The sequence below is a fragment of the Hypanus sabinus genome, chromosome 1 (genome assembly GCF_030144855.1).
Source record: "Hypanus sabinus isolate sHypSab1 chromosome 1, sHypSab1.hap1, whole genome shotgun sequence".
NCBI lineage: Eukaryota > Metazoa > Chordata > Chondrichthyes > Myliobatiformes > Dasyatidae > Hypanus > Hypanus sabinus.
This window is the reverse complement of record NC_082706.1, coordinates 89771835-89788367: the sequence shown is the minus strand read 5'-3', so window position 1 is coordinate 89788367 and position 16533 is coordinate 89771835. Positions and strand designations below refer to the sequence as shown.

Sequence of the window (16533 nt, the reverse complement as noted above, 5' to 3'; positions counted from 1 at the left end):
GCAGCATTGCAGGAGTTGCCAGTCAGCTTTGAACCCAGTGTAGGACTGCCTTAGTGAATCCTGCTCCTGATTTTTCCCTCAGGGTTTACTCCCAAAGCCCTCCCCATGACTGGATATAGCCGCAAGGCAGCAGAGGTTTGAGAAGTTTTCCTTCTCTGCGATGATGCCAACCATGGCTGATGAGCCCCATCTGCCTAAAGTGACTGGTCTTAAGGTGCCAGTAGCCCTCCTTTGCCCATTCTCCTGTCAGTAGAGAGATTGTGCTGGGCTTAGTAGCTATACCACATGTGAAGGCCAGGAGCTGGACTTGGTTGTCAGAGGCGATTTGCAGTGCACGCCTTTGGGAGCATTTAGTAGAGAGTAGGAGCTTATATAGAGATACAGTGCAGAATAAGCCCTTCCAGTCCTTCGAACTGTACCACCCAGCAACTCCTGATTTAACCGTAGCCTAACCACAGGACAATTTACAATGATCAATTAATCTAAATATTGGTACTTCTTTGGACTCTGGGACGGAACCGGTGCACCCAGAGAAAACCCATGTATTTCACAGAGAGAATGTACAAACTCCTTGCAGGGGACGCCAGGACTGAACTTTGACACCGTGAGCTACAATAGCATCACACTAACTGTTTCGCTACCGTGGAGCTCTAAAGGTAGTTGCAGCTTAATGGAAGTCTCTTTGTTTTGAGCTCATACCATCCAGCCGTTCCCCTTTTAATACCAAGCTCCAAAGTAAATTTATTAATAAAGTATGTACTTTAAATATGTATGGTAAAGTACATTACCATATACTCCCCTGTTATTCACTTTCTTATGGGCACTCACAGCAAAATAAAGAAATGCGATAGAATCAATGAAATGCTACACACAAAGACTGACAAACAACCAATGTGCAAACAAAGACACACTGTGCAAATACAAGAATAGTAATAATAGATAAATAAATAATACTGAGAACAAGAGTTGTAGTTTCCTTGAAATGTAGGTAATTCTTTCATAGAGTCATAGAGCTTTACTGGATTGTTCTTGGCAATTTTTTCTACAGAACTGGTTTGTCATTGCCTTATTCTGGGCACTGTCTTTACGAGACTGGTGACCCCAGCCGTTATCAATACTCTTCAGAGATTGTCTGTGGATTCCCTTCAGCCCAATCAGTCCATGCCAATTATGGTCCAGACTGTGGTGCCCACCCAGCTAATCCCAATTTCCAGCATTTGGCCAATATTCCTGTAAACCACGACCCTGTATGTATCCATCCTGGTGCTTCTTAAATTATACTATTCCATCTGCCTCAATTGTTAGTGATGAAATGGAAGAATTTAAATCATAAGTGATGACCAAATCCCCTTGCTTATTATTCACTAAAATCTATATTGATTTACCAGCTTGCTGCCTGGATTGAGTTTGAAGGTGGCAGGTGGAGACATGTCTTCACGTTCCTTCCCTCCGCTAGCCTGCAGGTTGCCCTTGGACAAGATGTAGCACCTGCTTAGCCACCACCAACCCCGCCGTCAGGATCATGTGAAACCATGGGGTTAGGTGGTGATGGTCGTATGAGCAGCAGGTGCAGATCACAAGTCCACAAGTGTGACCACTGATGCCAGGCAGACAATCTCTGAAGAGTATTGATAATGGCTGGGGTCACCAGTCTCGTAAAGACATTGCCCTGAATAAGGCAATGACAAACCAGTTCTGTAGAAAAAATTGCTAAGAACAGACCGTGATCACCCATGTCATACAGCAGGCACATAATGATGATGCCTGGGTTAGATAGCGTGGTTTATGATGACAGGTTGAGTGAGCCAGGGCAATGGAGTATGAGAGGTGGCTTGATAGAGGCATTAAGATGATGAGGCAGAAATGGCTAATATGAGGGGAGGAGACATAATTTTAAGGTGATTGGAGGGAAGTTTGGGGGGAGATGTCAAACGTAAGTTTTTTTTAAACAGTGTGGAGGATGCCTGGTGGTGGTAGAGGCAGATACATAAAGGGTATTTAAGAAACTCTTAGGCACATGAATGGTAGAAAAATGGAGAGGTACATAGGAGGAAAGGGTTAGATAGATTTTAGAGTCGGGTAAAAATCGGCACAACATTGTGGGCCAAAGGACCTGTACTGTGCTGTGGTGCTCTATGTTCTATAAAGGTTATTGTATAATACATCCTGTATCTTACAGAATTCTGAAGTTGGCATGGCAAAGATTTTAAAAAAAGTTTAATGATTTAAAAGTACAGTAACGCTTTGGAATAATAATGGCAACCCCACAGCATTCCCCGGAGGATTGTCTTGAAGGCTTCATTTCTTATTCAGATGTATTCAGGTGCATCTTTAGTCAAATGATGTTCTGTCATTTTTGAGTACAGTAGTTATGTTTTTGCTGATGAGTAAAAACCTAACATCCCCCACCTTCTTTTTCCAAAACAAATACCCAAGGTGCACAATGAATTATTAAATAATGGAATAATTCTGGCTTCTACCCCCTTTCTTTCCAGACCTGATGAATGGCCTTGGCCCAAACATTGACTGTTTATTCTTCTCCATTGATGCTGCCTGACATTCAGCCAACGTTTTATATGTATTGCTCTGGATTTCCAGCATCTGCAGAATCTCGTGTTTATAATGGAGTAAATGCTTTGTTGGAATTTCATTTTCAGTATAATAAATTTTAAGATAAGGTCAAGGAGATGGGATTTAGTTTAGGTCCTAGCCTTTGTAAAGCAATCTTGAAGTGTTTTGACAAAAGAATTCCCCACAGCACAAAAGAGATGTGCATGTGCATTGGAGATGCATTTGCTTCGACACCTCCCCTGAGCTACAGCCATTATAAGGTTGTAAATTGTCAGTGATTATCACCCTACAACTATCAGGCTCTTGGTGTGGATAACTTCACTCAAAACAGCTCCAAATTGATTCTATAAACAACAGACTCACTTTCAAGCACTTGACAACACTTGCTCTCAGTGTTATTTATTTTTATTTGCAGTTTGACTTAGTTTGTACTTCAGTTGTTTGTCAGTATTTGTGTGTAGTTTTCAATGATTCCATTGTATTTCTTTGTAATACTAATCTCTGAATAGTATATGACGATAGACACTTACTTACTGCCTGTTGCGCCACTGGCATTTAGAACAGCAATGAAGGTCCTCTTTCTCTGGCGGTGTTCGAGACTTCCTTCGTTGTGTCAGTAGTTTTCTCTTGATTTTCACTACTGTCAGTCATGCAAGTCCCGCGTGGACTCTCAGGAATACCATTGCACACAGATGTAGAAGGATTCTTCATTGCTGTTTCCATAACTATTTTGTTTGACCGGTCAGGGTCATTAGCTCTGAGCTGAACCCCCCCAACCTGGAGGACCGGCGGACCACTCTTAGTCTGGCCTCTACCCTTTGACCTGTTTAGCAAAGGTGACCTTACCAAGAACCAAAGTGCAAAACCCTGACTCTAACCAGCATAGCTCTCTGTGTCATTGAGGCATGCAAGCCTCCAAGCCACGACGAGGTCGTGGTTGTCTTGGAGGATGGTGACATATATGTACTTCGATAAATTTATTTCGAATGTATATAAAAAATGGGACAACGGTTGAACTTCTAGTGAGAGTAATACAGTTTTGAGGATATTTGCAGCTAAAGATTTCACAATCTGGGAAGTCTTGCTTCATTTCCATTATATAAAATGTCTACTTTTTGGAGGGCAGTGACTAAATCATAGTACATTTCCTAGCAGGAGTACCTATTTGTGCTCAGTGGCATACAGTATCTCTGCAACTCCTTGTTTGTATTTCTGTCCTTCTCTGGAAGATGAAGTGAACTTTTCATGCTTCAGATTGGATAGAGGTTTTATTGATTGGGTGGTAAATATACCCACAGTGGCCACTTTATTAGGTACACGTGTACACCTGCTTGTTAACACACATCAATCACGTGGCAGTAACTCAATGCATAAAAGCACAGTCAAGAGGTTCAATTGTTATTCAAACCAAACATTAAATCAGGAAGAAATATGATCCAAGTGACTATGACAATGGAATGACTGTTGGTGCCAAACAGAATGTTTTGAGTTATCTCAGAAACTGCTACCTCCTGGTAATTTCATGCACAACAGTCTCTAGAGTTTACAAAAAATGCTGCAAGAAACACAAAACATCCAGGAAGTGGCAGCTCCGTGGGTGAGAGAGAGAGCTCAGAGGAGTACGAATAGACTGGTTCAAGCTGGTAGGAAGGCCACAATTACTCAGATAACCATGCATTATGACATTGGTGTGCAGAGTATCATCTCTGAAAGCACAACATGTCAAACCTCAAAGTGGATGGACTACAGCAGCAGAAGACCACCCTGGGTTCCACTCCTGTACCTAATAAAGCGACCACCTAGTGATTAATAAATACATGCAAGTTAGAAAAATGTCCTCTTTAAGTTAATGCAGAAAGTTAATTCATTTTCTGCATGTCAAAAGTTAATCAGCAAAGTCGTGCTCTTCACCTCTTCAGCAAGTTTCACCACACATTCAAAAGCGTATAATGCCAAATATAGGATGATTTTAGTAAATTTTAAAATTAAGACCAAATAAAAGTTTTCTGAACTTTATTCATTAAAAAAATGCCAAACGCATATTCCAACTTAACAAAAATGAATTCTTACATCCGTAAGTGGTACTTGACAGTCAACTTGTAACAGTAATTTTTTAATGCAAGTTTTAATTAGGTTACTTATTGGCATTCTATTAACAAACTTAGTGTGAAAAAAAATCAGACTTAACAACCAAAGAAATAGGCAAAGGTTTTCTGTAAATTTAATAAGTGGCTGTCTGTTCCCAGAACCACCAGCAGTTAAACAGTCTCACCACAAATGCTCTTGCCTCATGAAAATGAACATCACAATTTTACAAATTTTAAATTAATATTCATTTGCTCAAGTATGTAATGGGCAGTGGTAATTGCAATCTTTTATTCTTAGATTAATGTAATTCACATTACAGCAGGTATATATCTATCTTTATCAGAGAGAAAAGAATGGAAGTTATGGAACAGATCCATTTGTTGAAAGTGCTTGAATAGGGATTATAGAAACATGATTGTCAACCAATTTTTGGTCTTTATCCAGTATTAATCCGGTATACAACCATTTGAGTAATATGAAAACCTTAATTCAACATATTCTACTGAAACCTAATCCAGAGGCACATTAATTTGATGGAATAACTTTCTCTTTTAAAGTTCAAAGTTCATTTTATTATCAAAGTACGTATTATATGACACCATATACAACCCTGGATAATTTTTCAATGGATAATTTTTTCCATGAGTCCTAACAAATCCATTAAAATTTGTAAAGTAAACCTGGGTTTTATATTCCAATGCTTGGTGCAATGATGAAACACAAGGAACAAGTATGCACAATATCCCATTGAATATTGAAAGGCCTGGATAGAGTGGACATGGAGATGATGTTTTCTGTAGAGGGAGAAGTCTAAGACCAGAGGTCAGAGCCTCAGAATAGAAAACCAGAGATGAGGAGGAATCATCAAGGATGTCTGCAGATGCTGTAAACCCAAAACAACACATACAGAATGCCGCAAGAACTTCTTCAGTCCCAAAGAAGGGTCACACCCGAAATGTTGACTGTTTATTCTTTTCCATAGACGCAGCCTGACCCGAGTTCCTCCAGCTTTCTGTGTGTGTTGCTTGAGATGAGGAGAAATTTCTTTAACCAGAGGCTGGTGAATCTGTGGAAGTCATTGCGACAGGTGGCTGTGGAGGCCAAGTCATTGAGTTTACTTAAAGTGGAGGTTGATAGGTTCTTGATTAATCAGGGCTTCAAAGGTTACGGGGAGAAGATCAAATTCTGCTCCTACAGTATGTCTTATGTGCACATAAGCCACAATGTACCTTAGTTCTTCACCATCAACAGTCCCATTTTTTTTTGAAGACTAATATCTATGATCTTTATATTTAAGTGCGTTTAGCAAATTGACGTTTAGATCTGCATTTCAAGTTTGTTGTAAAAGGTACAATTTATCCTCTTCTTTCCCACTTGCATAGGTTTCTTTTTTTATCTAACCTCTTTTTAGATGCTGACCTGGAGCATGGGGTGCTTGATGATACATGCTACTGCCACAAGAGAGGAAATACAGGAGTCTTAGGTCCCACACCAGTAGGTTCAGGAACAGATACCACTATTTAACCATCAGGCTCCCGAACCAACATGCGTAACTTGACTCACCTCAACTCTGAATTGATTTCAGAAGACATGGACTCACTTTCAAGGTCACTACAACTCATTTTCTCAACTATTTATTATTTTTTTTTGCACAGTTTGTCTTTTGCATATAGATTGTCAATCTTTGTGTGTAGTTTTTCATCGATTATGTTGTATTTTCTTTGTTTTAGTGTGAAGGTCAGCAAGAAAATGAATCTCAGGGTAGTACATGGTGACATCTACGTACTTTGATAATAAATTTACTTTGAATTTTGACTCAGATCTGTTTACCATCACAAGAAATATTCTGCTGTCTCACCTAAGACCAAGAGAGGCAGCTAACTATTAGAGAGGAAATCCTATACCAACCCGATTCTGGTTTCACTCTACATTTATAGCACTGACAAGTCACTGGTTGCCAAACAGGATTAAGGATCCTGACCAGTTCTTCATTTAGTTTAAGAACTTCAAAATAATAATTTTCAACCAGAGGGTGGTGAATTAGTGGAATTCATTACTAGAGACAGCTGTGGGAGGCCAAGTCAGTGGGTATATTTAAAGAGGAGGTTGATAGGTTCTTGATTAGTAAAGGTGTCAAAAGTTACAGTGAGAAGGCAGAAGAATGGGGTTGAGATGGAATGGCGGAACAGACACGATGGGCTGGATGGCTTAATTCTGCCCCATGTCTTATGATGGTCACCTTGTCTTGGTAGAGAGGCTTCTGAGTTCCTGAGATCCCAAGAGCGATGCTGACTGGAGTTCAGCCATCTGGCACTAAGCTCCTAGTAACGGCTACTGCAGATAGCAGTTATGAGGTGGCTAACTTAAGGGAGGCAACGATGGGCGCTTTCTAAAAAAAAACTGGTCCCCATTTCAATAAAGCAATTCATTCAAAACCAATGTATTAGTAGCTTCACATCAAGTTTGGGACATAGCATAATTAACCATTGCAAACAGATAAAAATCACAAGTTTTGCATTTAGCTGGAGATACAATGTAGAAGTCAGAAGCCTGTGGTTTATTTGAGCTACTATAAATTAGATGCAAAGAGATGAGAGTAAATTAGACTGGAGGTTTTCTTTAATAGAAGAAACACATTCTACTATCTTTTGAAGGAAGTGCTTTTTATTTGTAGCTGCCAACTGGCTTAGCTGGTTCTATCACCACTATGCAAATGCAGTTAACAGCCCTCCAGATTACTAATCTGGTCTGCACTGCAATTCTTAGTTTACAGAAGCATTTTATAAAATATGTACTGCACTGACTTTAGGTTCTTCTCTCACAAGGCACAGTTTGGACTACAAATAACGCCACAGTTTAAACATCCGGCTTGAGGATGTGTATATGTTCCTGTAGAAACAAGGTGGGTACTCAGGTACAGATTTGTGGGGATCTTGTTGGCTTCCTACAGTAATTTTATTCCTTAATTGTCCATATTCATTGCTAAAGTTGGCTGTGGAGGGCCGGTCATTAAGTATATTTTAAAAAGTGGTTGAAAGGTCCTTGATTAGTGACGGAGTCGAGGGTTATGGGGAGACAGCAGGAGAATGGGGTTGAGAGGGAAAATAAATCAGACATGATTGAATGGCGGAGCAGACTTGATTGGCTGTGTGGCCTAAATCTGCACTTTTGTCTATGGTCTTGAGGTTTTATAAGAGACAATAAATCCCGGATAATCAACATGGTTGGATTTAAAGCACCCTTAAACCTCCTTTTGTTTGGAAAGATTGGCTAAAGATCCATCTTAATGTGAATCTTAAATATCAACAACTTACACTAGTCTACTCCGAGCTGCTGCAACATTAGCAGTGCACTTCCTATTAAAGCTATGATAGGGACCCAAAAGAGCATGTGCTATAGCAATTCATAAACACAAGAGATTCTGCAGTTGCTGCAAATCCTATGGCAACAGTTTGTTATATCGGAACTGCTCATTTGTGGACATTGCACATCTATAGTGGTATCATTGGATTTTACGTAAGTAATTATCAAACATGAAGTTACAAAATGGTCACAGTTTACTTTCCATTCTTCGTTCACATTGTTCCTATGACGTTACAGATAGTGGAGCTATGGTGTAAAATTAATCATTTAAAAATGGTCACTTGAGGGGACTTGATTTCATTTTAAACCAACATGCATGCATTTAAGAAAAGCTTTAAGTCTTGTGTTCAGATGATAAAGTGGCAGTATTAAGAGGAACTGCAATAAGTTTTGATCTTACTTGACCTAAAAGCGACATCTGCGCAACTTTTAAACCAGTTACCTTCTAAATATAAAACTGCCCGATGTGACAAAGTAAAATACAGTACTCTTCATTAGATTATCCAATTCTTAATCAAGGAAGTGGAAGAAGATTGATATGACTGTGAACAATATAAATCTACTCATAATGTGAACTCTTTTACTTTTGTGACAAATTCAGTGTGAACTTAAAGCTACTGAGTAAATTCTTATCCATCTCCTATTTATTTGGTGGGTCAAAGCCATCATCTAAAACATTAGACTGCAGAGATCTGTTAATGTTTAGTTGTTAACCACATGTGCCTTTGCACCTGAACCTTGGATACTATGGTCAGAAGACCAAACTGCAGGGAATCTTTGATATCCACCAATTTGTATTAACAACCAGAAATCTTCCCCGCAATGGCAGATACCAGGGATTCCACCGAAACTACCTACATCTAAAAAACAAAAGGTAATTTATGTGATCGTTAAAAGTTCTTTGGGCCCAGATGGTCTCTGTAAAAGTACTGGTCTATCTTGGAAGGCAAGTACACCACTTGCTTTTAATTTCCAACATTTTTCACTGATGTTCAAATGTCACATACACTTAATCAATTTGAAATCCTGATGGGAATTCAAATATGTTAATCTGTTTTCTTTTCTACCATGCTTTTTTCTTCCAGTTCTTCATCTTTGAGTGCTTCTAAACTTTCTTTAGTTGCATCATCCTTTTCATCTTCATTGCCATTTTCCTCCTTTTCTCCATCATGGGGTTCTGCATCTCCCTGTTCAATGGCTTCATTCTGGAGGAGTTCTCCTTCTTCAGGTTCATATTCCCCATCTGCCGTCCAGATTCCGTAACACATGATGCTAATAACTCCCAGAGGCAGACCGAAGAGAAAGCAGCCGAGGAGGGGTGAGGCCTTAAACACTGACTGATTAAGCACAAAGGGACACAGTGTCAGGATTTTTTCTATGTGAAGAAGATAGAAAAAACATGGCAAAGAATCATGCATGCATGTTTATCTAGCAAACTTTCTTAAAGTTATCAACTGTATGAGAGATTAAAGAACCAGTTTTACCATAAGACATTGGAGCAGAATTAGGCCACTTGGACCATCAAGCCTGCTCTGCCATCCCCTCCCAGCCCCATTCTCCAGCCTTCTCCCTGAAACATTTCTACTTCTGCTTTAAATATACCCAATGACCAGAGCAATCTGTGGCAATGAATTCCACAGATTCACCACTCTTTTGCTGAAGAAATTTCTCCCCATCTCTGTTCTAAAGGTATCTCCTTGTATTCTAATGCTATGTCCTCTGGTCTTCGACTCCCCGACTATCACAGTATCATATCGAGACTGTCCTACTAATGACACAAATTAACATTCACCATGATAATGACTCTAGAAGCGTCAGAGAAACAAATGGAGGTTTCAGCACCAGTTGGGCTAATTCAGGGGTAAAGCAGGGAACAGAGGTGGACACCCTGCATGTTGTCTGTGTATGCCTCGGACAAGCAAGACTTACAAGACAGATGTATGAGGTTTGTGCAAGATGGAGAAAATGGGTGTCCTCAGGTTCTGTGTGGAAAAAGTAATTTAATATTAATGAATAATGCAGCTGAAGAGAACCACCTGCATGTTGAAGTGGTGTGGGCAAGTCAAAATGTTGGGAGCGAGAAGAGAAATCATTTCAGAAAAATCCTAGACAAGTAAAAATAAAACCAAAGAGAGGCCCCAAAGTGAAACAATGGAGAAAACTGGAAAAAAATGTTGAAAGCGGAAAAGGTATAATTGGCCATCGCTGAGAGATCGAGCCGAGAAATTAAATTATTAAATTCACACTCACCAGACAGAAAATTTTAATGGTACTTATAAAGTAAATTTTTTTATTTTATGCAGGGAATTTCACAGTTGGTTGCAGATAGGGTTGTAAAGAGAGCTTTTAGCACATTTGACTTCATTAATCAAAGTATAGGAGTTCAGATGTTACGCTGAAGATGTATAAGACATTGCTGAGGTCTAGTTTGGAGTATACAGTTCTGGTCACCTACCCATGAGAAAGATATCAATAAGATTGAACAAGTTAGAACTTTATTCCCTGGAGCATAGGAGAATGAGGGAACATTTGATAGAAGGATACAAAATTATGAGGGGGTATAGACAGGGTAAACGCATAAAGGCATTTTCCTCTGAGGTTGGATGAGACTAGAACTAGAGGTCATAAAGGTGAGGTGTTTAAGGGGAACATGAAGGGAGTTTCTTCATTCAGAAGGTGAGAGTATGGAATGAGCTGCCATCAGGAGTGAAGGGTGTGGGTTCAATTTCAATGTTTAAGACAAATTCTGGTCGGTACATGGATGTGTTGGGTATAGAGGGCTATGGTTTAGATGCGGATTGATGGGACTAGGCAGAATAACAGATTGGCACAGACCAGGATGGGTCAAAATGCTTGTTTCTCTGTTGTAGTGTTCTATGATGCTCTCTGACATACAACAAAATTAAGCAGCTTGAGGGGAAAAGGAAGCTGAAGAGGGAGAGTTTGTTGGTCCTACATGGGAGAACAAGATATAACCAGTGACACCTGGATAGTTTGGAATAGTTTAAGTGCAGACAAGGCTTTAAGGGCATGATAACCTGGAGAGGAGAGAGAGGGATAAAAATGAAACTATAGGAACCTACAAAGCAAGGAAAAAGTTGGATGCAGTTTGGAAGCTTGACAGTAAAGTAGAAATTTTTCAAATGGTCTATCTTGAATTGCAATGGCACCCAAACATTTGCTTTGTAAGATCTTAACCCAATGAGCTGTAAATATATGCAATAATCAATGAATCCTTTAGTTTTATTTCTAACTAATAATAATAATTCTAGATTACAAACTTAATTGCAAATGAAACAAAATGTGCAAATACTTACTAATATAGTGGACTTCCCATCATATAACAGTCTTCTAATACGATGATACAAACTGTCTCCTCCCTGTGCCTGAATATCAAGTGAAGGAATAAATGGATTTACTGTTGAACAGGAAGTGAAAATGCAAAAGAAACTAACTCAAAACTACACTTAAGAGCTGGAAACCATCAAGAATTTTAACAACAAATTTCTAAATGTACTCGATAATCAAATCTACACAGAGTAATGGCATTTAGAGCTTGCAGGAATGAAGTGATAATTGTTTTGCGGGGCAACTGTACCATTCTTGCTTCTCTAATTAGCTGAATTATCAAATGGGGAGCAGCTCCTGTGCACTTATTATTTAGCTGTATTATTACAACCAATTAGATTTACTTCTCTCTTTTTCCATTCCCCATTCTGGCTCTCCTCACCTCACCTGCCCATTGCCGCTCTCTGGTGCCCCTCCTCCCATGGTCCATTCTCATCCCCTAACCAATTCCTTCTTTTTCAGCCCTTTACTTTTATCCACCTACCACCTCCCCACTTCTCACTTCATTACCCCTCACCCCTCACCTGGTCTCACCGATCACTTGTAGCATGTACACCTTCTCCACCTCCTACTTTCTTATTCTAACTTCTTCCCCTTCTTCCCCAGTTCTGATGAAGGGATTTGGCCTGAAACATCAACTGTTTATTACTCTCCATAAAGGCTGCCTGACCTGCTGAATTCCTCCAGCATCTGCAGAATCTCCTGAATTTAAGATTTACTTCTGAAATTGGGACAATTTCCTGATGTCCTCCTCCAAGAAAACGGTTACAAATTGAATTTTCATAAGGTAGTTTTTCTTATCATTCTCAGTATTTAGATGCTCCTGTTACCAAATAATAATCTTACACAAATTCTCTTCAATAATCTGCAATGGTTAATAAATCTGTGGTTCAGTGGAATCAGGACGTGGGAGAGGGAAAACATCATAACAAAAATAAAATTAGTCTTTTGTTAAGAATGCCAACTATTGAAAAACTTACTTCTGCTGATCCTTCCATAATCTTATTAATAAATTTGATTAGGTCCTCAGTGCTCCCAATTGGTGTTTCTGGTAAAAAGTATTGTTGGTTTGAGGTGTTCAAAACAACCATGGAAGGAACGACAACCTCACTGAAAGAAAAACAAAGGAATTTCAAGCAAACAGGGATAATGCAAAGCAATGATCTCAAAAATTGGCTCTGCATTTCTATTCAGGGTATTGTTAAATGATATTCAGTATAACTAGCAATAAACATATATGAATAATATATAGTTCAACTTGGTGGTAATAATTATAGTGATCAGAGCTCTCCCAAGCATTGAGCACATCTACATGAAACACTGTCGTAGGAAAGCAGCATCCATCATCAGAGATCGCCAGCAGCCAGGGCATGCTCTCTTCTCACTGCTGCCATCAGGTGGAAGAGACAAGAGTCTCAGGACTTGCTCCACTGGTTTCAAGAACAGTTACTATACAGGTCAGCAACAGTTATTTAAAAAGGGAGCTTTGTGGGCGTTTGTCCATTGTAAGTGGCTTATAGTGGCATCAATAGATCTCTATGAACTAAATAAAAATACAAAGGGGATAAGCGCAGCGGCCATTGTCAGGAGTAAAATCGACAGGCTTTGGTTCAAAGGAGGCTTTGGTTCTGTGTAAAGTGTCTGTTAAGATTTCCTTTCTGTTTTATTTCCTCTCTCTTACTGTACCATTTAAAGGGCTGTGCTGTGCTCTTTGTGCTGGATGTTGGAGAACTCGGAGACCCAGAGTCTCCTGGGGAGCTACATCAGCGTGAAGTGCATCTGGCTGCAGCTCCGTGAAGACAGTGTTAGGGAACTGGAGCAGCAAATGGATGGCTTTCTGCTTGAACGGGAGAGTGAGGATATAATTGATCAAAATTGCAAGGAAGTAGTCACCTTGAAGTTGCAGGAGGCGAGTAACTAGGTGATTGTCAGAAGAATTGGAAATAGTCAGTTAGAGCAGAGCATCCCTGTGGCCATTCCCCTCAAAAACAAGTATACTGGATACTTTTGTCGGGGATGACTACCCAGGAGAACGCCACGGCGACCAGGTGACAGGCACTGACCATGAGTTTGTGGTGCAGAAGGGAAAGAGAGAGAAGAAGGGAGCGGTAGTGATAGGGGACTTGATAGTGAGGGGATCAGACAGGAGGTTCTGTGAATGTGAATGGGACACCCAGTTGATATGCTGCCTCCCAGGTGCCAGTGTCAGGGATTTCTCAGATCACATCCACAACATTTTGGAGAGGGAGGGGGAGCAGCCAGATGTCTTGGTACATATTAGTACCAATGACATAGGCAGGAAAAGCAATGAGGTCCTGGAAAGAGAATTTAGAGAGCTGGGTAGAAAGCTGAGAAGCAGAACCTCGCGGGTAGTAATTTCTGGATTGCTGCCTGTGCCACGTGCCAGTAAGGGTAGAGACAGGATGATTTGGTAGATAAATGCGTGGTTGAGAAGCTGGTGCGGGGGACAGGGCTTCAGGTTCTTGGATAATTGTGATTTCTTCTAGGGAGGTATGACTTGTTCAGAAATGACGGGTTGCACCTAAACCTGAGGGGGGCCAATATTCTCCCAGACAGGTTTGTTAGGGCTGTTGGGGAGGGTTTAAACTAATTTGGCAGGGGGGTGGGAATCAGAGTGAAAGGACTCAAGATATGACGGATGGTAGAAAGGTAAAGATAGCATGCAGTCAGAACTGTCAGGAAGGGCAGGCAGGTGATGGGAGTTGCAGCCAACAGGCTGAGTGTCAAATTGTTAGGGATGCAGAATCAGAAAGGATAGCAAATTCGGTACTCAAGGTGTTTTATCTAAATGTGCATTGTATAAGAAATAAGGTGGATGATCTTGTGGCAATATTACGGACTGCCAGGTATGATGTTGAGGCCATCACTGAATTATAGCTGAAGGATAGTTGTAGTTGGGAGCTGTATGTCCAAGGTTACACATTATATCGGAGGGATAGGAAGGTAAGCAGAGGGGTTGGTTTGGCTCTACTGGTAACGAATGGCATCAAATCAGTAGAAAGATGAGACATAGGATTGGAAGATGTTGAATCCTTGTGGGTTGAGTTAAGAAACTGCATGCGTAAAAGGACATTGATGGCAGTTACATACATACAGGCCTCCCAACAATGGCTGGGAGGTGGACCACAGGTTACAACAGGAAATAAAAGAGGCGAGTCAAAAGGGCAATGTTATGGTAGTCATGGGCGATTTTAACATGCAGGTCAGTTGGAAAGATCAGGTTGGTAATGGATCTTGAGAGCGAGTTTGTTGAATGCCTATGAGATGGCTTTTTAGAGCAGTTTGTTGTTGAGCCTACTAGGGGATCAGCTATACTGAATTGGGTGTTATGTAATGAACTGGAGGTGAATAGGGAGCTTAAGGTAAAAGAACCCTTAGGAAGCAGTATGACTGAGTTCAACTTAAAATTTGATAGGGAGAAAGTAAAGTCTGATGTAGCAGTATTTCAGTGGAGTAAGGGAAATTACAGTGGTATGAGAGAGGAGTTGGTAAAGTAAATTGGAAGGAGCTGCTGGCAGGGATGTCAGCAGAGCAGCAATGATGTGCACTTATGAGAAAAATGAAGGTGGTGCAGGACATGTGTATTCCAAAAATGAAGAAATACTCAAATGGTAAAATAGTACAACCATGGCTGACAAGGAAAGTCAAAGCTATTGTAAAAGCAAAAGAAAGGGCATACAACAAAACAAAAATTAGTGGGAAGACAGAGGTTTGGGAAGTTCTAAAAAAATTTACAGAGAGCAACAAAAAAAATCATTAGAAGGGAAAAGGTGAAATGTGAAATCAAGCTAGCAAATAATATCAAAGTGAATAGTAAAAGTTTTTTCAAGTATGTTAAAAATCAAAGAGAAATGAGAATGGATATAGGACCACTATAAGATGTGGGTGGAGAAATAATAACAGGAGACAGGGGGATGGCTGATGAACTAAAAGATTATTTTGTGTCAGTCTTCACTGTGGAAGACACTAGCAGTATGCCTGATGTTGTAGTGTGTGAAGGAAGATAAGTGGATGCAATTACTGTTACAGAAGGGAAGATGCCCAAAAAGCTGCAAGACCTAAAGATACACAAGTCACCCGGACTAGAGGAACTGCACCCTAGGGTTCTGAAAGAGGTAGCGTTAGAGATTGTGGTGGCATTAGAAATGATCTTTCAAAAATCACTGGACTCTGGCATTGTGCAAATTTCACTCCACTCTTTAAGAAAGGAGGAAAACAGCAGAAAGGAAATTATAGACTAGTTAACCTGACCTCAGTGGTTGGGAAGATGTTAGAGTCAATTGTTAAGGACCATGTGATGGAGTATGTGGGGATACAGGACAAGATAGTACAAAGTCAGCACGGTTTCTTTTAGAAAAAATCTTGCCTGACGAACCTGTTGGAATTCTTTGAGGAGATTACAAGTAGGATAGATAAAGGAGATGCAGTTGATGTTGTATATTTGGACTTTCAGAAGGCCTTTGACAAGGTGCCACACAAGAGGCTGCTTAACAAGTTAAGAGCCCATGGTATTACAGGAAAATTATTAACATGGTTAGAGCATCGGCTGCTTGGTAGGAGGCAGCAAGTGGGAATTAAAGGATCCTTTTCTAGTTGGCTGCCAGTGATTAGTGGTGTTCGGCAGGGGCCGGTGTTGGAACTGATTCTTTTTATACTGTATGTAAATGATTTAGATGATGGAATAAATGGCTTTGTTGCCACATTTGCAGATGATATAAAGATTGGTGGAGGGACAGGTAGTGTTGAGGAAACAGATAGGATGCAGAAGGACTTAGACAGATTAGGAGAATGGGCAAGAAAGTGGCAAATGAAATACAATGTTGGAAAATGCACGGTTATGCACTTTGCTAGTAGAAATAAATGTGCAGCCTGTTTTCTCTTTCTTTCTTTTTCAATCTTTTTATTAAATTTCATATATAAAAAAAAAACAACACAAAATAATGAATAGATTACAGATTCAATAAACTTGAGATTACATTAGTAATAGGATAATAATATCCTATTAAAACATCCATCAACAAAAGGTGCATAAATCAATCAAGTCTATGTAAATATATATGAAAAACAAAAATAATCGTCGAAAAAAGAGAAAAAAAAAAATTGAAATTATATATGAGAAAAAATATATAATGAAAAAAAATA

General features: G+C 39.8%; 1 protein-coding gene and 1 long non-coding RNA gene across 2 annotated transcripts in view; one reads left to right on the top strand and one right to left on the bottom strand.

Moving 5' to 3' along the window:
• Nucleotides 1–4569: 4569 nt before the first annotated feature.
• Nucleotides 4570–16533, bottom strand: part of LOC132395265 (protein disulfide-isomerase TMX3-like) — a 132449-nt gene continuing 120485 nt past the window's right edge. The window contains exons 14-16 of the mRNA XM_059971602.1: nucleotides 12351–12480; nucleotides 11340–11408; nucleotides 4570–9359 (exon numbers count right to left, since the gene is read on the bottom strand). Coding sequence (XP_059827585.1) covers nucleotides 9069–9359; nucleotides 11340–11408; nucleotides 12351–12480 — 490 coding nt within the window. The 3' untranslated portion in view covers nucleotides 4570–9068. The remainder of the gene's footprint in view (nucleotides 9360–11339; nucleotides 11409–12350; nucleotides 12481–16533) is intronic.
• Nucleotides 11444–16533, top strand: part of LOC132395272 (uncharacterized) — a 28619-nt gene continuing 23529 nt past the window's right edge. Inside the window, exon 1 of the long non-coding RNA XR_009512557.1 lies at nucleotides 11444–12157. This is a non-coding gene — a long non-coding RNA (uncharacterized LOC132395272). The remainder of the gene's footprint in view (nucleotides 12158–16533) is intronic.